Source organism: Budorcas taxicolor, chromosome 13 (assembly GCF_023091745.1).
Source record: "Budorcas taxicolor isolate Tak-1 chromosome 13, Takin1.1, whole genome shotgun sequence".
Lineage (NCBI taxonomy): Eukaryota > Metazoa > Chordata > Mammalia > Artiodactyla > Bovidae > Budorcas > Budorcas taxicolor.
The window spans coordinates 29,186,007-29,207,364 of NC_068922.1; the positions used below are offsets into that span (position 1 = coordinate 29,186,007).

At 40.7% G+C, this 21,358-nt stretch overlaps 1 protein-coding gene across 1 annotated transcript; it reads right to left on the minus strand.

The window, feature by feature from the left end:
- Positions 1-1,272: 1,272 nt before the first annotated feature.
- On the minus strand, positions 1,273-21,033 carry CDNF (cerebral dopamine neurotrophic factor). The gene is made up of 4 exons (XM_052650683.1): positions 20,892-21,033; positions 8,683-8,810; positions 7,461-7,602; positions 1,273-2,404 (listed from the first exon to the last, which is right to left on the minus strand). The coding sequence occupies exons 1-4, from the start codon at positions 21,004-21,006 to the stop codon at positions 2,226-2,228; spliced, it is 564 nt and encodes a 187-aa protein (XP_052506643.1). The 5' UTR covers positions 21,007-21,033; the 3' UTR covers positions 1,273-2,225.
- Between the last annotated feature and the right edge of the window lie 325 nt (positions 21,034-21,358).

Sequence of the window (21,358 nt, forward strand, 5' to 3'; positions counted from 1 at the left end):
GAATGCTATTCAGCCCATTGTATATACATACCAGACTTCTTTATTCAGTCATCTGTCAGTTGACATTTAGGTTGTCTCCACGTCTTGGCTTTTGCAAGTGGTGCTACTATGAACACACGGGTACATGTATCTTTTCAAATTATAGTTTTGTCTGGATATATGCCCAGGAGAGGGATTGCTGGATCATTTGGCAACTTTAAGCAAATGCAATTCCTAAACAAATAAGATGTTTTGAATCAATTGACTTTAGTTAATTTTCAAATAATTTTTCTATAGCAGTATTTTTAGGTGTAATTTACATACAATAAAATGCCTACATCTTAATTATACTGCTGGATGAACTGGACAGTCATATTCACCCATGTAACCATCACCCTGATCAAGATATAGGACATTTCCATACCCCAGAACATTCCATCTAACTGCCCTGCAGTCGTTTCCCTCTTCCACCTGCCACACAGAGCCAGCTGCATCTACAATGGGTACTATATTCTTATGTGACCAGAAAATGGAACCAAAGATGATTTTACAATTTAAATCTGATAAAATAGCACTAAGACCCATAAAGCTCCATGTTGCCTGCAGCTGGTCTTAATAAGCTTCTATCCCCTATCAAAAGCTTGTCTAGAGACTTTCCGGGTGGTCCAGTAGTTAAGAATCCATGTTCGAATGCAGGGGACAAGGGATCGATCCCTGGTCAGGGAACTAAGATCCCACATGCCTCTGGGCAACTAAGCCTGCATGCTACAACTAGAGAGCCTGCACACCTCAATGAAGACCCTGCACAGCCAAAATAAATAAGTTTTTCTAATATGTGATAGGAAGAAAGGCAAATGACCTTGAGCTTAGCTCAATTAACAGTGTGAGTGTAGATGTATGTGTGTGTGTGTGTGTCATGTTCAACTCTTTGTGACCCCATGGACTATAGCCCTCCAGGCTCCTCTGTCCATGGGGTTCTCCAAGCAAGAATACTGTCCATGGGATTCTCCAGGCAAGAATACTAGAGTGGTTTGCCATCTCCTACTTCAGGGGATCTTCCCAACCCGAGGATCAAACCTGTGTCTTCTGTGTCTCCTGTATTGGCAGGTGGATTCTTTATCACTGAGTCACCTGGGAAGCCCCAGAAGGTAAAGTAATTTACAGCTAAATACAAAGTTTACTTTTTAAAAAACTTCTGATTTCACCAGGTCATCATTTGAGTTGAAGTTGCGAATTAGGTAAGCTAAACATCTTTTCTTTTGTCCTAATCCAACATTTTTTTTTTTATTGGAGTATAGTTGCTTTGCAATGTTGTGTTAGTTTCAGGTATTACAGCAAAGTGAATTAGTTATACACATACATACATACACTTTTTTAAAAATTCTTTTCTCATATAGCCCATTATAGAGTAATTGAGTAGAGTTTCCTGTGCTACACAGCATATTCTTCTTAGTTATCTATTTTATATATAGGAGTGTGTATCAATCCTAATCTCCCAATTTATCCGTTCTTCATCCCCCTACCCTTAGTAACCATAAGACTGTTTTCTACATCTGTGACTCTGTTTTGTAGATAAATTCATTTGTGCCCCTTTTTTTATAATCCACATATAAGCAATATATAAATGTTATATAATATTGCTTATATGTGGAATACTAAAATAAAGGCGGGGACCTGGAAAATTTCAGGACTGTATAGTCCATGGGGTCGCCAAGAGTCAGACACGACTGAGCGACTTCACTTTCACCTTTCACTTTCGTACACTGGAGAAGGAAATGGCAACCCACTCCAGTGTTCTTGCCTGGAGAATCCCAGGGACAGACAGGCCTAGTCGACTGCCATCTATAGGGTCGCACAGAGTCGGACACGACTGAAGCGACTTAGCAGCAGCAGCAGCAGCATACAGAGAGCTTCTGAGTACTCTCTTCCTACTTAGAATCAATTTACTCCACTGATTTTTCAGTGGTTCACTTTTCCCAGTTTAAGGACATAGGCAATGGTAATTGACATATAAGAAAATTATGAGAAAGGCACTTGCAGGTTTTGGTACACTGCAGATTTAAGAAACCACTAATACTAACAGTTCTACTTATAAACTCAGGTAACCAATTCTGAAGTGTCATATCCAAACAAGAAGTCTGAGACCACATATATTGAAATTCCTGGTTCCTCTCAACCAATGCATCCATATCCTAGAGAGGCATTTTGTCTCTAATTACAGCCAATGGTGTGCTGGCTTCCAGGAGTCAGAGCTCTGTTTGGGGGTGCGTCGCTGAATACTTGGGTGCCAGTTCTTTGATGAGATTCACGTAGTCGGTTTTTTCTGCACAGGCCCGGCACTCTTCTCCCCAGCCATGCAGTATCTGCTTCAGCTCTGCTACTCTTAACTTGGACAGGTCCACTGATGCCAAGTCCAGTTTCTTTTCTTCATGACAAAAAGGAAAGGGATACATTAAAAAAAAAAAAAAAAAAACTAAGAAAAGCAAATGGTGTTACTTATCTTGGTATTGTCTACCCTGTGATCCAAAGTGGGGAAGAATTCCAAGGTCTATGGAAACCAAGACATACCTAAGAAAAATGTATCATATATAAAGCTATTTTAGGATAATTCATGATCTATCAGATTTCCTCTCCATGGAATCATACTTGTTGCAAAACGGGGACCTATGCAGTGTTCCTAAAACAAATAGCACCACATCCTAATTGCTACTTTTAAGGCAAAAAGAAGGGAATCAAGAGGCTGGTGCCTTGGGATGGCCTTGTGTGTGGCCAACTGAAAGCATGGATTGTAATTTACTAGAAAGTATGGTTCACTTTCTCTTTTAGTTTTTTTTTTTTTAATGTGGACCATTTTTAAAGTCATTATTGAATTTGTTAAAATATTGCTTGTTTCATGTTTTTTTTTTTGGCTGTGAGGCATGTGGTATCTTAGCTCCCCAACCAAGGACTGAACTTGTACCCTCTGCACTGGAAAGTGAAATCTTAATCACTAGGCTCCCAGGGAAATCCCATGGTTCAGTTTTTATAGAAAGATATGTCTGAGGTAAAACGGGTGAGCATATATATCACAAAGCACTAATACAAATTAGTTTTTAATACAAATTTAAAGAATTTAAATACAATTTTAAAATATAAATTTAAAGAATATAAATAAAATATAAAGAATTTAAGCTAGTTTTAGAATACAAATTTAAAGAAACACAAACACATGAATGAAATTAGGAGCATTCTCACCAATCCTTAACTATTCTGGATCTCAGCTTAAACTCACCTGATTTCCCCTCCCCTACTGAGATCACCAAGCCACACAGAGTTGATTTACAGTCCTTTGGGGTATACCAACTTCTCTAATGCTGATGCTTCTGTACCAGCCAATCTGGTTCCTAACATTCTTGCCAATAGTATCTGTCACCAGCATCTAACTCCTCTAGCAAGACTACTATTTCCCTATTTATAGATTATCTTCAGAGGATGTCAGGAACTCAGCTACCGCTCTATTGCCAAGCCCAAAAATAGAAAAAAAAAAATTAAGCTCATCTGTAATATACTCATGACTATGACTTCTGTATCAGAAAGGGGCAGTTTTTCTCTTTCAAAGGAAAATGTCCTACCCACCTCCCCAGCCACTAGGTGGATGCTTGCTCATAGCTACAGCACTTCAGTTGACTTATTCAACTATTAGTTCTGGGACTTCTCTGGCTGTCCAGTGGTTGAGACTACACACTTAGCTCCCCAACCAAGGATTGAACTTGTACCCTCTGCATTGGAAAGTGAAATCTTAATCACTGCAAGAGGCGTAGATTTGATCCTGGGTCAGGGAACTAAGATCCCACATGCTGCATGGTGTAGCTAAAATATTTTTTAAAAATTAGTGGCATCCTAGGACTTTTTTGGTTTGACATCTTCTGAAGCACTTCTTTTTGACACCTACATGAAAGAACATGGCATTTAAAAGCCTTTTAATAACCTAACATAGCTGTCAAGTGACCTATCAAAATTTTCCAATAAGTGTATCCTAATTTAAAAGTTGAATTTTAGACTTAGGAAAAAACTTAATCAAGGCGGTCAAAGATCTGTACACAGAAAATGACAAGACTTGGATGACAGAAATCGAAGAAGACACAAACAAATGGAAAGAGATCCCATATTTATGGTTTGGAAGAATTCAGAATGTCCATACTGGACTTCTCTGGTGGTACAATGGATAAGAATCCACCTGCCAATGCAGGGGACACAGTTTCAATCCAGGAAGATTCAACAGGCCACAGAACAGCTGAGCCCGTGGGCCACAAGTATTCAGCCTCTGCTCCAGAGCACAAGTGCAACTACCAAGCCTGTGCACTGCGATTACTGAAGTCCACATGCCTGGAGCCTGTGTTTTGCAACAGGAGGAGCTCAGCATTTGAGTATGGCGTGCTTAATCATGTCTGACTCTTTGTGACCCCATAGGCTAGCCCACCAGGCTCCTCTGTCCACGGGATTTGCCAGGCAAGAATACTGGAGTGGGTTGCCATTTCTTACTCCAGGAGATCTTCCCCACCCAGGGACTGAACCAGGTTTCCTGCGTCTCCTTCATTGGCAGTTGGATTCTTTACCACTGCGCCACCTGGGAAGCCCTCTGCAACAAGAAAAGCCACTGCAATGGGAAGCCTGCACACAACTAGAGAAAAGTCCGAATAAAGCAGCAAGACCCACAGCACAGCCCAAAATCAATAACATGAAGTTTTTTTTTTTTTTAACTAAATGTCTATACTATCCAAAGCTATCTATAAAACCAATGTAATCCCTACTAAAATGCCAGTGGCACTTTTGCAGAGATAGAAAAAAAAAAAAGTCCTAAAATTTGTATGGAATCACAAAGGACCCCGAACAGTCAAAGCAGTCCTGAGAAAGAACAAAATGGTGAAGACAGTTAATAATGCTGTATTGTATATTTGAAAGTTGCTGAGAGAGTAGAGCTTAAATAGTCTCATCACAAAAAGGAAGGGTAATTAGATGATATAATGGAGCTGTTTGCTAACCATCACAACTGGTAATTACATGATAATGATGGAGATATTAGCTAACATGGTAATCATATTACACTATATAAGTTTATCAAATCAACATATTTTATACCTTAAACTTACCCACTTTTATATGTTAATTATATCTCAGTAAAGCTGGAAATAAATCAAAGTTGTATACAGAGCCTTTTTTATTTGGAGGGTCATTACACTCTGTGCTGCAGAAAATTCTTCCATTCGTGTGTGTGTTTGTATTTTGAATTTAAACTTTTTATTTTAATTGGCGTGTAGCCAATTAACAATATTGTGATAGTGTCAGGTGCATAGGAGAGGGACTCTGCCATACATATACATGTATTCATTCTTCCCCAAATTCCCCTCCCATCCAGGCTGCCACATGACGTTGAGCAGAGTTCCCTGTGCTATACAGTGGGTCCCTGTTGGTTATCCATTTTAAATATAGCAGTGTGTAAATCTCAATAACAACCTCCCTAACTATCTTTTTCCGCCACCCTTCCTCCACTGGTAACCATAAATTCGAGAATCTTTACAATTTTTAACAATGATTCCTATTCTTTTAAAAAACAGAGAAAGCAGAAACATCCTCTCAGGTTCAAAACCAAATAACACCTTCCTGATTGAAAACATATTCCAAATCTACACTTACCTTGTTTTTTAATTTCACGGTTGATATGACAAAATAATACCTTTTAAGAGTAGAACCTTTTATAGCCCAGATTTTAGTATTCCACAGCTCAAAGGCCCTTGTTCAATATCAACTTTTTCACCAAAAGGAAGCTGGGAAAAATTTAGAGCTAGTGGTCTATTCAAGATAAATAGTGGAGGGAGAAAATTACTTTCTTTTAGGTGCTGGTAGTTTCTTCAGGTTATTCTGGAGAACTTATCATTTGATATCAATTTAAAAAGAAAATTCTCTATGGCACCCTAAAGCTACAGGGGAAAGGTTGATACCAAAAGTAAATCCAATCCATGGCTCCCCAGGGGCCTCTAGTGGCCAGCATTGCTGAAACATTAGTTAAGTATTCATTCCTTCTCAATACTATCTGATGAATTTTTCTATTATTCAAGGAGCCCAGTAAGATACCTTGCTCATAGCAGAAATTATTCCAAAGAAATGTGCTAAACAAAAGAATCAGTACAGTTTTGTCCCTTTGGGGACTGTTTTTCCTACGGACTCACAGTGATTCCTCCTTCTACTTCATTACTTGGAAGCTAAGAAAAAGATGCTAGTCCATCACCACCACCCTGGAAGTTAGGGCTTGCCCTTGCCCAGCTGAGAAACAGGTTGTCTTTGATATCTTCCAGACATTAAACCTTTTCAAAGCCAGATGTGTAGCTATGGCGCACAGGCATATTACACAGCCAGGTTGGAAAATAAGACTAAAGTATTAATGATTCAGAGTTGGGTGCTAATTACTTAGGTAGTTTAAAATACTACGCCATGTATGTAATGTGAAAACAATGACTTAAACAAAACAAATGGACTTCTCCTGGTGGAACTGGAGGGGTTAAAGGATAGGCTAAAGGCGGAATTCCCCAGCCTTCTATAAGTCCTATCCATCTACCCCAAAGGCTGGCCCAGATACAAATTATCTGTATGAGAATAGATATATGTATGTAAAATTTATAAGGCCAAGGATAACATTTTAAATAGGACATCTTCCTTTTCTGGCTGTTTATTTTTGGCACTCTTCATAAGTCTATTTCATCAGCCAAAATCTGATTTAATGTGATTAACCTATTTCCTAAAAGTTAAACCTGGCAGAGTGATAGACTTAGGAAGAATGTTAGAGCCCCATTTAAAAGTTCAGGGTCCTTACATTACCTTTGAGTAGATGCACCTTTGGTCTTGATAGGTTCGTAAAGTCGCTCAGTCGTGTCTGACTCTTTGTGACCCCATGGACTGTAGCCCACCAGGTTCCTCCATCCATGAAGTTTTCTGGGCAAGAGTACTGGAGTGGGTTGCCATTTCCTTCTCCAGGGCTTAATAGGTTACCAAGAGCTAATTCACCATGTATAGCTGCTCCCTTGAAATTTTTTTTTTTTAATTGGCCATACCACATGGCATGTGGGATCTTAGTTTCCTGATCAGGGATTCAACCCATGCCCCCTGCATTGAAAGGGCAGAGTTTTAACCATTGGACCGCCAGGGAAGCCCCTCCCTTGATATTTTGAACTTTTCCTTGACATATGTAGTTGAAAATGTCTTGGTGATTTAAGAGTTTAAATTCTGCCATTTGGGTGGGCAGTTTCACCTAATGCTGATTGTGCCAGAATTCATTTTTCTTTCCTGAAAGAAGCTCAGACAACACAGGACACCATCCAGTAGCCCAGCATCCTATTAGCAAGTGTAGAATTCCTGTCCTTCTAACACTGTTTAGAAACCTGGCCCCATGCTTAGGGAACTGGCAATACATTGGACATTTGGGGGAAAAACATTAAGCTCCATTATACCATATTTCAGCTCACAGATCTGACTGTCCATCTTCTTCAGCTTCTCACAAATCTTCGCTGCAGGCATGTGCACACTCATCGGGCGAGTGACCTCACTTAGGATCTTAGTAGCGGCATCTTTTGTTGCTCCTAGGTAGTAGCACTGAAGGGGAACAAAGAGAATTTAGGGTCCCAGACACTGGAAAAAGCAAGCAGTATAATTTCCAGAAGTGAGAAAGAGGTTAACCTAGTTTTCCTGGGCCAGGTCTTAAACTTCACCCCTACTCACTAAGACATGAGAAAACAATGACTCCATTCCCATGATCAGCCTAATTTGAAGAGCCCTGAAATTCACATTAAACTTAGAGACCAATGATGAGAGATAACAGTTGCTAAATGTTTTGTCTGTATCAGATGCTGCTCTCAGGGCTTTAAAGGTATTGATATATTTATTTCTCATAACAAGGCTGTGACATTGGTACTAGAACTTTCCCTATCTCACACCCAAGCCAACTGGAGGTCACCCAACCGGCAAGTAGAAGAGACTGAATCAATTCAAAAATCTAGCCTTCTGGCTCTGGGGTCCATGCCCTGTTCCATCCTGTTGTACTGCCTTTCAAGCTACCTGAAAAACATTTTACATTTAAAAATATAAACCTTAATGGTGCAGATAAATGCTGAGATTTTTATAGTGTGTCAGTGGTGAGCAGTTAACAAAGCAAATTTAACTGACAAATTCAATACAACAATTTTAGGCAAAGCAAATTGGCCCAAGATTGTCTTTAATAAAGACAATATATTGGAACAAGTCATTTGTGTTTACCCAGGAAACACCATTTCAAGATAACAAAAATACTTCATTAATTATGCATAAATAATGATGTAAAATATTTTGATAGGTTTCACTAATTGTCTTGACTAGAAATGTAAAGTCTACCCACACTTAACTCAGGACACTAAATAAATTCTCATTAGGAATTCAATTGTATAGTAAATAATTTCATTTAAGAAAATATGGACTTGGTTGCCTATGTTTTTTCCAAAAAGCCAGATGAAACCAGACATATTGTAGGTGAAAATACATTGACTCCATTTTCCTGAAAGATCAGTTTTTGCTGGCCTTCTACAGGGAACATGCTTGGGGCAAGCATCCAAACAGGAGAACATTAAACTCAAGATAAGAAATGAAACAGCAGTTTTCTCCAAGAACAGGAGGGAAATGAAAGGTGAAAATTTACCATACCAGGCGGTTTTCTTTTCCTTTGACATCCAAGCAAAAGTTGATTAATTCCTTTTCTATGGTGTCCAGGGAAAATTTGACTCCTCTGGCTATCAAGGAGTTGTAGAATCGACTCAAGAATTCTTGACATACTATAAGGAACGAAGAAATTATGTATTTGTGTATTTATGTACAGTGTCACCACTACCACACCTATGTACATGTCCCTCCCACCAAATAAAAAAGTATGATTCAATGCATCGTGACAACAAATTCATATTATAAGTAAGAATGGTTTGGGGTCTGTACCTATTCGCTTAGTATTGGGCCTTGAATAACATAAGCTTATTGAATCAATCCAGTCTGTGAAACCAAGTTCCACTCTCAAATATGAGAATTTCCCACCTAATATGAAAATGTCACTAACCCTATAGGAACATATAGCCAGCCTCCTCTGGGACATGATGCTAGGGACAGCTTTGGTAAAGCACAGAGAAGAACAAGAGTATGTGTCTTGAATGAAGCTCCTTGGTAGTCGGCATCTGTGTCTTTGTTCCAGTTTGAACCCCTATCTAAACAATCATAATCAGTCCCAGGGTCCAAAGTCAATGAAGAGATGATGATCAGAAGAGGCACAGGCAATAAGAACAACCCTAGTTACTGGCTGTTGGCACCATTCTGAGTACTTTATGTGGATGAACTCATTCCAGTCTCAGAACAGAGCTCTGATGTAGATACATTTCTACCCCTATTTTGCAGATGAAGAGGCTGAGTCAGAGAGAGGCCAGTGAACTTGCCCAGTAAATGGTGGAGGCAATTTGATCCCAGGAGGTCTCACTCTGGTGCACAGCCTCATCCACTAGGTTACTGTGCAACAGGAGGAGCTGCTTTCCCATGGTGCTGGCTCAAAGGGGCAGGTGTGTGGTCCAAGCAAGCTGAGAGGGAGATGGAAACCAGAGCTTATGATGGAACAAAGCAGCCCTAATATTAGAAAGAGGATTCTAGGGGAATATCATAAGGAAGAGCAGCAAATTCTACGGTTGTTATTTAGTCACTTAGTCGTGTCCAACTCTTTGCAACCCTATGAGCTGTAGCCCACCAGGCTCCTCTTTCCATGGGATTTCCCAGTCAAGAATACTGGAGTCGGTTGCCATTACCTTCTCTAAGGGCTCTTCCCAACCCAGCGATCAAACCCGTGTCTCCTGTGTCTCTTGCATTGCAGGCAGGTGCTTTATTGTTGAGCCATCAGGGCTCATTAAAAATTCCAAAAGTTTCTGTCAAATCAGATTTGACGAACTGATCCAAAAATACATATGAATAAACAAGAGCAAATGAAAGCCAAGAAATTTCTGAAGAAGGAACTTGGGGAGCAGATCTTGCTGGTATCAAGACATTCTAAAGCTATATCATTTAAAACATGGTGGGACTGGCGCAGAAAAAGAAAAGCTGCTGGAACAAAAGTGAGACTAGAAACAAATCCAGAAATCTAGAGGAGCTTGGTATAGGATGGAAGGAATGTTAAAAATCAGTGGGGGAAAAAATGCACAAGTCAATAAATGATACTCGGACCATGTACCTTGGGAAAAGTTCAACTTAGATCCTTATCGGAAACTACACAAATGTGAATCCCAGGAGAATAAAGACATAAGAGAAAAGCCACAAACAAGTTTTAGAGGAAAGCATCTTTTTCAGGATAAGGAAGAATTTCTTAAAGAAGATACCAAACCAGAGACTGTACATTTAATTACATCAAAATTAACCACTTTTGTAAATGCAAAATAAATCATAAGCAAATGATAAGACAAGCCACAAATTGGAGGAAGGTATTTACAACTTATATAACTGACAAAGGATTAATATTCCAAACACATTTTTGCTGTGGTCATACCCTTAGGTCCGGTCATTACCAGTGACTGTAACTTCTCTGTATTCTCAGTGGAAATATTTCGTTGTTCAATCTTCACCTCCCATCTTCCCAGCTCACATCCTCTAACATCCCAGCACTAACGATTCTCTGACCCCGCCAGGTCACACTGATTCTGCTACCTCTCTACCATGCTTCCTCACCCAGCTTACATTCTGTGGTTCAACATTATAATCACTCCTTTTCACGCAAATTCAACTCCCTTGTATCACTCTCCTTTGTTGGACTCACCCAGCAAAATCTTAACGCTGGTTGAAACCTCTTTCCACCCACTTGACACCTACACTCATTTAGCATGGCAGGAGGAAACTGCACCACCAGGCTCACTGGTCTTCCTGTTAATTCATGACTGCTGATTTCAATGAGCCCCCAGTGCTTCCAACAATCCCACTGCTTGGACCTCACCCACACTCTGTCCCACTCCCAAAAGGATGACTACACAGCAGCTCTCTAGCAAGCCTTGCCTAACACCTACACCCCATCATCATGGTTGATCCTGCTTCCCATTTCTTCGAGGGGCAAAAAAAAAGCAACAAAAGAGAACTCTCATTTGCCTCTGTCACCGCCTCTACTACACAACAGAGTCTACTTTAATTCTATGAATGAAGTGTGACAACTCTTCCACCTGCTAAGTAGATCCTATCAGCTCCCTGCTCCTGCACCTCTGCCCTCTCTCCTGTATTGTTCCCATGAACATGCTGTTAATTCTCACATCTTAAAAGCAACAAAATCTCCCTCAATACCCCTCCCCAACAACAAACACCATCCCATTTCTCCACTCCTCTTTAAGAAAATCACTCTAAAATAAATTTTATACTTGTTTCCAAGTCTCTCCTATTTTTAGTTTTCAATATTTATTATAGGTTTTTCTGTAGAAAAGAAAGATTTAGTTCTTTTGCCTAAACCCATCTCCTGTAAAAAGCGTTTGGTTGAATATTTTTATGTAGCCTTAAAATCTTTGTAAGGACAGGGAAGCCTGCGTGCTGCAGTTCATGGATTCGCAAAAAGTCAGACACCACTTAGCAACTGAACAACAGCAACAGTATTTGTCTCCTAACTTGAGTATTTACAACTTAGTACTTAAAAAATATAATAATGCCACCTGCGGGAAAAGAGCTACAACTTTTTTTAAGATAATGATAAAGTTTAAAATCAGGTTAGTGAAACTATTAAACTACCCATAAACTAGAAACATTGTTTCCAGCAGTTCCATCCACACCTTCTAGAACTGAAGTTGGTACCACATTATCTGCTCCACTTGATTTTGGATGGTAAAGAAGATACCAGATTAGTCTTGCTAGTGTCAGCACCAGGGGGAATTGCTACCTAGGAATAAGATACATGTTATAATGCGTTGAGACTTTAAGAATAACCAGAAGTTCTTGAATAAATGTAGGCTAAACTTCATCATTCCAATTTTATTTTTACTGTTGCCTTAAATAAATTAGTTCCCAACTCCATACTCAGAGGCAATTTAGAAGTGACTCAGTGCTTGGGCTCTGAAGCCAAACTTTCTGGGTCCAAATCCTGGCTTTACTATTTAATATTTATTGGCTGTGACTTCAGGCCTTTCAACGTTGAATCATCTGACAGTCTAATTGCCATTCCTTTGAAGTTTTATCAGTTTTCTTTTTCTGTGCTTAAGATTTCCTTTTGTGTTTTTCGGTTTCCTTCTTATGTGGTTAGATGTGGAGTTATTTTTATTTATACTGTTTGGAATATGCTGGACTTCAAAATCTGTGGATGGGTGATTTTCATCAGTTTGGAAAAATGAGTTACCATCTCTTTTGCTCCATCCATACCTCTCTCTTCTCCTTCTGGAAGTCCAATTAACATACGTGGGAATTTTTCTCTTGATCCACATTGTACCTTTATCTCTGTTTTGTATTTTTATTCTCGGAATCACTCAGTGATTCCTTCTTGACAGTTTCTTCAGTCTTCAACTCTCTAAGTCTTTTTCTCAGCTCTGTCTAACCCACTATTAATCCCACTTATTTAATCTATTTGTATTTGTCTGGCTGAGCCGGGTCTTCGCTGCTGCGAGTGGGTGTTCTCTAGTTTCAGTGCACAGGCTTCTCATTGCAGTGGTTTCTCTTCTTGCAGAGCATGGGCTCTAGGCACCCAGGCCTCAGTAGTCGCACTCGTGGGCTTAGTAGTTGTGGCACACAGGCTCAGTTGCTCTGAGGCATGTGGAATCTTTCCAAACCAGGGGATCAAACCCATGTCCCCTGCTTTGGCAAGTGGACTCTCCAATACTGAACCACCAGGGAAGTCCTAATCCTACTAATTTCTGTTTGTGCATGCTTATTTGGTTCTTTTCCACATATGTTGGAAATATTTTTAATAGTCTCCTGCCCTTTATTCATAGTTTCAATCCCTTCATTTCTTTACATATAATAAACATGTTTTATATTCTGTGCCTGATAATTCTAATCCCTGAAGCCTTTCCAGCTGTGCTGCCTCTCTCGGCTCAACTGGCTGCCACTTAGGATGCTCTTCTTCCCATGTGTTTGTGACTTTTCAAATCGTGAGCTTTCTTTCTGAGAACTTTGTTGGAATTATTAGAATTTTGTGGGACTGGGTTGAAGGTAGATTCCTATCAGTGAGATTAACATTTGCTCATACCTACGTGAAACCCCTTTAAACTAAATTCTCAGTTTGAGATGCTTTGGATCACCCAGGTTGGCTGTGTACATTTGGACTTCAATGCATATGTGTGGTAGCTTGTGACTATGACTGATTAGGAGGTATTTTTTGTTTTCCCTTTTATTCAGCAAAAAACTTCAAGTACTACAATTCCCTTTAGTCTCTAGCGATGGTGGTAGAGTTGTGGTTATTTCCAGGTCACCTTTTATAATGAAGGTCTAGCTCTCCAGGGTTTCAAACTAATTGGAGGAGGATTCAGTTATTATGTGCCTAACTTGAGAAGGTTCTGGACTATATCTTTATCCTTCTTTTTTATTGTATTCATTCTTTTTATTTTATAGCCATGAAAAATCTAACTTCCAATCACCTGGGTGGCAAATACTCTCAAGAAAAGTCCCAGTCTCAGGGGTCCTTTTACCTCCTTTGGTTCCCATTTTCACATTGTTTTCAGCCTCTGAGTATGCCGTCCTGGGCTTCCCTGGTGGCTTAGTGGTAAAGAGCTCACCTGTCAATGCAGGAGACATAGGTTCCATCCCCGGGTCGGGAAGATCTTCTGGAGAAGGACAGGGCAATCCATTCCAGTATTCTCGCCTGGGAAATACCATGGTCAGAGGAGCCTACCAGGCTACAGTCCATGGGGTTGCAAAACAGTCAGACGCGACTTAGCAACTAAACCACAAACAACAAGGCCTGCCTAACTTACACTTCATATTTTTCATTTTATCCAGTGTTTTTAGTTGTTTTCAGCTGAAGGACTGGAAATGTCCATTTTTAGAACATGATTTTTATGCTATTTAATAAAAACAGAACACTAAATATAATAGCCATGTTGTGGTTTTAACAAACATTTATTGAGCAATTAGTAAGTGCCTGACAGTATTCTACAGGCTGTTGGAAAAACAAAGTTCCTACTCTCAAGGATTACATTCTAGTGAATAAATAAAAGTCTCTTGTGGCTATGAAAGAACATCAACTTGGTAAGGAGGATAGAGGGTGACAGGGTAATAGTATTATTCTAAATGGGGTGGTCAGGGAAGGTCTCTCAGATAAAGTTGTGTTTGAGCAGAAAACCTAAGGAAATGAGAAAACAGATTAAGTGGACTGCTGGGGAGAAACTCTCCAGGCAGAGGGAAGAATAGGGCAGGCGTGTCCTTGGCAGCACCAGGAACAGTCAGGGAGCCAATATTGGGGAAGTAGAGTGATGAAGAGGGATGGTAGTAGAAAATGAAGTCAAATAAAATGAGGCATGTCAGGTCACCTAAGGCCTTGGGGCCATGGTAGGGACTCTGATTCCTGCTTTGACAAGGGATGCCATTATAGGTTTTGAGAGGAGTGCAGTGGTCTGACATGACTTTTAAACTATGCCTCTGGAGGTTCTTCAGAGAATACTCTGCAGGGGGCCAAGAAGGAAAGGAGGCAGAACAGTTTGGAGGTTGTTAGAATAGCTGCCTATCTTGGACCAGGGTGGGAGCCTTGGAGATGATGAGATGCTGGATATATTTTGAAGGCAAAGCCAAAAGAATTTACTAATGGATTAGATGTGGCATGAGAGAGTCACAGAGGTGTGGGCAGAGACAGAAGTCAAGAATGACTTCAAGGATTTTGGCTTGAGATATTGTAAGAGTGGAGTTTACCATTTGCTAAACTGGGAAGCTCAGCAGGAATTCAGTCTTTTTTAAAATCTATTTTTATTTATTTGACTGCACTGGGGCTTAGTTGCAGCATGTGGGATCTAGTTTCCCGACCAGGGATCAAACCTAGGCCTCCTGCATGGGGAACGCATAGTCTTAGCCACTGGACCCACCAGGGAAGTCCCAGGAATTAAGTCTAGACATACTTCAGTGAAGTTTGAGATACTTCTAGACAAGTGTGACATTAATGTTACATGCATCCACTTGGAGAGTGTTTTTGAATGAGACTAACATTTAGATCCATGAACTCTAGGTAAACGGATTGCCCTCCATGATGTGGATAAGCCTCTTCCAATCAGCTGAAGGCCTGAATAGAACAAAAATGATTGCCCTTCCCAAACATGAGGGATTTCTCCAGTAGACTGCCTTATGCACTATCAACTCTCCTGGGCCCCCAGCCTGTTGGCCCATAATACATACTTTAGATATCTCAGTCTCCATAATCAGGAGAGCCATTCCTTATAATAAATCTATCTGTATGTATGTATCTATCTATCTTCTTGGTCTGTTTCTCTAGAGAACGCTAATACACTATTTGACACCGCAAACAGTAAGGAGCAGCTAGGTATGTACATCTGGAGTTATATGATTATATTCTTTGCAGCCAAAGATGGAGAAGTTCTATACTGTCAGCAAAAACAAGATTGGGAGCTGATTGTGGCTCAGATCATGAACTCCTTATTGCCAGATTCAGACTTAAATTGAAGAAAGTAGGGAGAAGTACTAGACCATTCAGGTATGACCTAAATCAAATCCCTTACGACTGTACAGTGGAAGTGAGAAATAGATTCAAGGGATTAGATCTGATAGACAGAGTGCCTGAAGAACTATGGATGGAGGTTCGTGACACTGTACAGGAGGCAGTGATGCAAGACCATTCCAAAGAAAAAGAAATGCAAAAAGGCAAAATGGTTTTCTGAAAAGGCAAAAAGCCCTTACAAATAGCTATGAAAAGAAGAGAAGCGAAAGGCAAAGGAGAAAAGGAAATATATACCCATTTGAATGCAGAGTTCCAAAGAATAGCAAGGAGAGATAAGAAAGCCTTCCTCAGTGATCAGTGCAAAGAAATAGAGGAAAACAATAGAATAGGAAAGACTAGATATCTCTTCAAGAAAATTAGAGATACCAAGGGAAACTTTCAAGCAAAGATGGGCACAATAAAGGACAGAAAGGATCATCGAAAAAGCAAGAGAGTTCCAGAAAAACATCTATTTCAGCTTTATTGACTATGCCAAAGCCTTTGACTGTGTGGATCACAACAAACTCTGGACAATTCTTAAAGAGATGGCAATACCAGACCACTTTACCAGCCTCCTGAGAAATCTGTAGGCAGGTCAAGAAACAACAGTTAGAACTGGACATGGAACAACAGACTGGTTCCAAATTGGGAAAGGAGTACATCAAAGCTGTATATTGTCACCCTGCTTATTTAACTTATATGCTGAGTACATCATGAGAAACACTTGACTGGATGAAGCACAAGCTGGAAGCAAGATCGCCGGGAGAAATATCAATAACCTCAGATATGCAGATGACACCACCCTTATGGCAGAAAGTGAAGAACTAAAGAGCCTCTTGATGAAACTGAAAGAGGAGAGTGAAAAAGTTGGCTTAAAACTCAACATTCAGAAAACCAAGATCATGGCATCTGGTCCCATTACTTCATGGCAAATAGATGGGGAAACAGTGGAAACAGTGACAGACTTTATTTTCGGGGGCTCCAAAATCAGTGCAGATGGTGACTGCAGCCATGAAATTAAAAGATGCTCCTAGGAAGAAAAGTTATGACCAACCTTGACAGCATATTAAAATGCAGAGACATTACTTTGCCAACAAAGATCTGACTAGTCAAAGCTATGGTTTTTTCAGTAGGCATGTATGGATGTGAGAGTTGAACTATAAAGAAAGCTGAGCGCCAAAGAATTGATGCTTTTGAACTGTGGTGTTAGAGAAGACTCTTGAGAGTCCTTTGGACAGCAAGGAGATCCAACTGGTCAATCCTAAAGGAAATGTCTTGAATATTCATTGGAAGGACTGATGCTGAAGCTGAAACTGAAACTCCAATACTTTGGCCACCTGATGCAAAGAACTGAGTCACTGGAAAAGACCCTGATGCTGGGAAAGATTGAAGGCAGCAGAAGGGGACGACAGAGGATGAGATGGTTGGATGGCATCACTGACTCAATGGATGTGAGTTTGAGTAAACTTCAGGAGTTGGTGATGGACAGGGAGGCCTGGAGTGCTGCAGTCCATGGGGTCGCAAAGAGTTGGACACGACTGAGCACCTAAACTGAACAAAATGCTGTTAAAGGATGAGACCACAGGATAGGGAGAGATCCCAGGTCTCAGTGTGATGTTAACTCCATTGTGTAGGAGTTGAAAAGATGTAAAGAATAAGAAGAGACTGAAATAAGAAGCCAGTAAGGTAGGATGAGAACAAAGAATGAGTGTGTCCCAGGAGACAGTGAAGAAAGCGTTAAAAGGGACGGACTAACTCATCAGTTGTGTTGAATGTTACTGATACAATGTGGAAAACATGCATTTTGCTAAGTTTAACTAGCAAATAGACCAAGTATGCAAAGGAGATACCTGCTGAAGTGATCAATGCAGAAACCATCTTTAAAGCTTCCTGGCGACCTCTGATTCCCCTCTTCCTGCAAATGAAACCCTGTGTTCTGATGCCTCAAAGCTCCTTCCCTATTCTCAAATACACCTTCAGATGATACACTTCAACTGTTGCTCTGTCAATGTATTACCTAGATGATGGAAGTTGGGAATTCTAACTTACACTTTGAATGATACACTTTTGACTCACTAAAACCTATATAACCTGTTATTGAAGCATTATATAATGCATGTTCAACAGAATTGAACCATGGTAGCTGCTGGAGATGATGTAGGAAGAGAAAAAGTCTTGACTGTCAAGGAAGGCACACATGGAGGAATCCAAAATGATTTCTCAACACTATGAAACAGGTACTAGATGCAAAAGGGAGGCACCTCCCTGGAGGAAGTTGGAAGATCAGTAAAAGATACTATGTATGAGAATTACATGATCACCACACTAGGGGAAGGATGCAATTGTGGCAGCTGAAAATGGTGAAGGTTGGTAACAAGGCATTGGAGCTGGGCAGAAGAAAGGAGCAGAGTCAATCAGAAGGTAGAGTCAATAGCCCCAGTGTTTGATGGGTTTAGGGGATCAGGCAGAGAAGTCTAGTCTAGTGGAATAGTTATATACTGGTGTCATAGCATAACAGACTTGGGGGACTGAGAAGGAGAGGAGAAAATAACTTTGCTTTGTGACTCTGTTGAGTTTGAAGTAGAAGATATCTAAATAGAGGTGTTCAGTTGTCAATTGGATGCAAGATCTGGGACTCCAGAAAGGAGATGGGGTCGGTTTAAACATCTTGGATTAATCAGACTATGGGTAGGTCAATTCCAATTGCACAGAAGAGTGTGTAGACTGAGAAGAGAAGAGGGCAGAGGGCAAAATTCTGGAAAATTCTAATACTGAAGCCATGGCTAGAGAATTAGAAACTTACAGATACTGTCAAACAAATGACCACAGAGACAGGAAGCAAAAGCAGGGGTAAAGCAGTATCATAGCCATGAAGAGAAGAAATTGTAAGGACTTCCCTGGTGATCCAGTGGTTAAGACTCTACCATTCCACTGCAGGGGGTGCAGGTTCCATCCCTGCTAGAGGAACTAACATCCATCCTGGCATGGCCAAAAGGGAGAGAAGAAAACTTCTGAAAAAGTTAGCGGTGTCCCATGGCAAAGAGAAGTCACAGTAAGAATGGAAAAGATTCCTTGGGCTTACATGAAGAGAGTAATATCACTATAAATCAACTAACAAATTAGTTTAAGGATTCTGGCATGTATTTAACCAGATAACCATACTCCTTTTACTTACGCTGTAGGGTTTTATTTATTACAATTAGTCCCATAAGTGAATATTAATTATCAAAGTAAAAAAGAATTTTAATAGTCCCATAATACTATCCTTTAAATGAGATTCAGAAATATTTACTTTTTTTTTTTCAATAAGCTTCACATGACCTAAAACAATCAGAAACTTAAATATTCTCAGGACTCAGATAAAATGAATGGGTAAGCCAATCCAAGCACCAATGGGCTGTCCTTTCTGAAAAGAGCAGCCACAGCTAATTCCCACTATATGGAATTAGACAGATGGGCTAGTCTTGACTGGTAACCTGGTTTTCAAGATAAGTCAGAATCTGAATTTTTAAATATGACATCTCCCAATTTCAAAATACAGCCAATTAATTTGGATGTTTTGTCAGTTCTTTTTATTGATAAAAGAAATCAGTGGTGTCCCATGCCACAGAATAGTCATGATAAGAATGGAAATTTGCCCTACATTATGTATAGTATAGCATTTTAATCTTACAATGGGAAGTTAATTGGCTAATGATAAAGACTCATAAGCAGAAACAGACCCAGATCTAGACTTTTTCCTTTTGTTCTAAAACCAGTATTTCCTTCGCTATGATTCTACAGTGTTAACAAAGGGGAACACACACCCAGGTTAGTCAGACATGCAGGTTAATAATCACAATATGCTGTAATAAATTCAAGTTAGAAGCTTCAGATTTAATTAATCCTTATGTTCTGGCTCTTCTGAAATGTTTGTAAGTAGAAACTCCGGAAACTAAACTGCTGATGATTAATCCAATCAATGTTTATGCCTTATAAGTTCTGCTTTATACGTGTAGGACCAAGTTAAGTTATACAGGACCTTTAAACAAAATTACAATATTTAGCTGAGTAACTGCCTGTATCTAAAGTTTGATAATAACATCATGTAGGTATTTTAAATTTCTGGAGAAAAGCTTACTTATTGCAGGGCCGACAGAAACCTGGACTCCAATAGTGAAGACTTATTCACTTATATGGTACAGTCTGTAGTTACCCATTCATTCAACATGTATTGTGAGGTTACCATTTCCTGTTATGTGAGAATAGATTTTCAGGCTTAGGGCTGAGTGAAGGATATACATCTAAGGCAATTATTTCAATGAATTAAACACGAGGTAAGTGCTCCAATAGCCCAGGAGGAAGGGGCTTAAAGTCAAAGTAGCTCAGTCGTGTCCGACTCTGCGACTCCATAGACTATACAGTCCATGGAATTCTCCTGGCGAGAATACTGGAGTGGGTAGCCTTTCCCTTCTCCAGGGGATCTTCCCAATCCAGGGATCGAACCCAGGTCTCCCTGATTGCAGGCAGATTCTTTACCAGCTGAGCCACAAGGAAAACCCGGAGAGGGAGGAGCTAGCACAGCTAATTATCTTCTTTGATCTCATTAACAGCCCTCTGAGATAGGATTATCACGTTGATTTTTCAAGAACCAGTTACAGTGCCAGTTGGAGCCAGAAGGCTGAGTGAGACATAGACCCATATATTCTAGCTGCAAGTCCACAAAGGAGATTCTGTGAACAGAAAAGGACTCATTCTCCTGTATTCCTTTTTCTAACCAGTTAAAGTACTCCTTGTAAAGCACCTTTTCCCTGTGAAGTCCTAACAAATGTTAATTCTGTCCTCTGATTTAAGCCATTTCACCTCAATTACAGATCGTTTGTCACGTTTTGTCTTTTTGGGAGTTACAAACTAATTTGAACTTGAAAGACTTCTGTGCACTACAAGTGTTGCCGGTTAGGGCAGCAAGTGCCTCTGCAGCTAGACGTGTGTGCACAAAATTGAGTCCAAATCTAAACGTACCAGCTTTGACAGCGGCGGTTTAATAGAGCAAGACCAAGAACGCAGTCTGAAGGTGTCACTGGGCCCAGCTCGAACTTTTGCCTAGGCTTGGACGAAGGCGATCAGAAACCAGCGCCAGGGCCCGCATTCCTGAGTGCAATGTTATTAATAGCCAAGGCTGGGAGACGCCAAAACTAACAGCTGCGTTGTGACCTGGTGCCACCGCCATGCAAGCAGGTCTCATACCGCTCACCTTCACAGTCGGCGCCCGGGATTCCCCCGGCCTCCTGGCCCTGCGCCCGCCCCGGGTTAGAGACCCAAAGTCCGGCGCAAAAGGCCACCATTGCGGCTGCGCCGCCGCACCACATGCTGAGCCAGCAGTTTCAAACTCCTCGCCACCTACGAAAAGAACAGCCGCCTGGGTACCGCCCGTAGTACGCAGCAGCGCGGAGCCTGGGATACAATGAATCTACCCGAAGTTGCTAGGACAAATGACGCAACTCAACCGTGAGTTTCCATTGGCTCTCAGGAAAAACGGGTGGGACGAAGGAGCCGTTTCGTTACCAATCCCCGACCTGCGCGTGCGCAATATCGCTCAAGCGGTGCTGCCCCGGCGGGGAGACACTCACAATAGCTAATCGCCGACTGCGCGACAGAAAAGGCGGGACCTTCACGCTGATTGGCGGCGACGCGGGCGGCCTCGGCGAGGGCCGGGGCGCA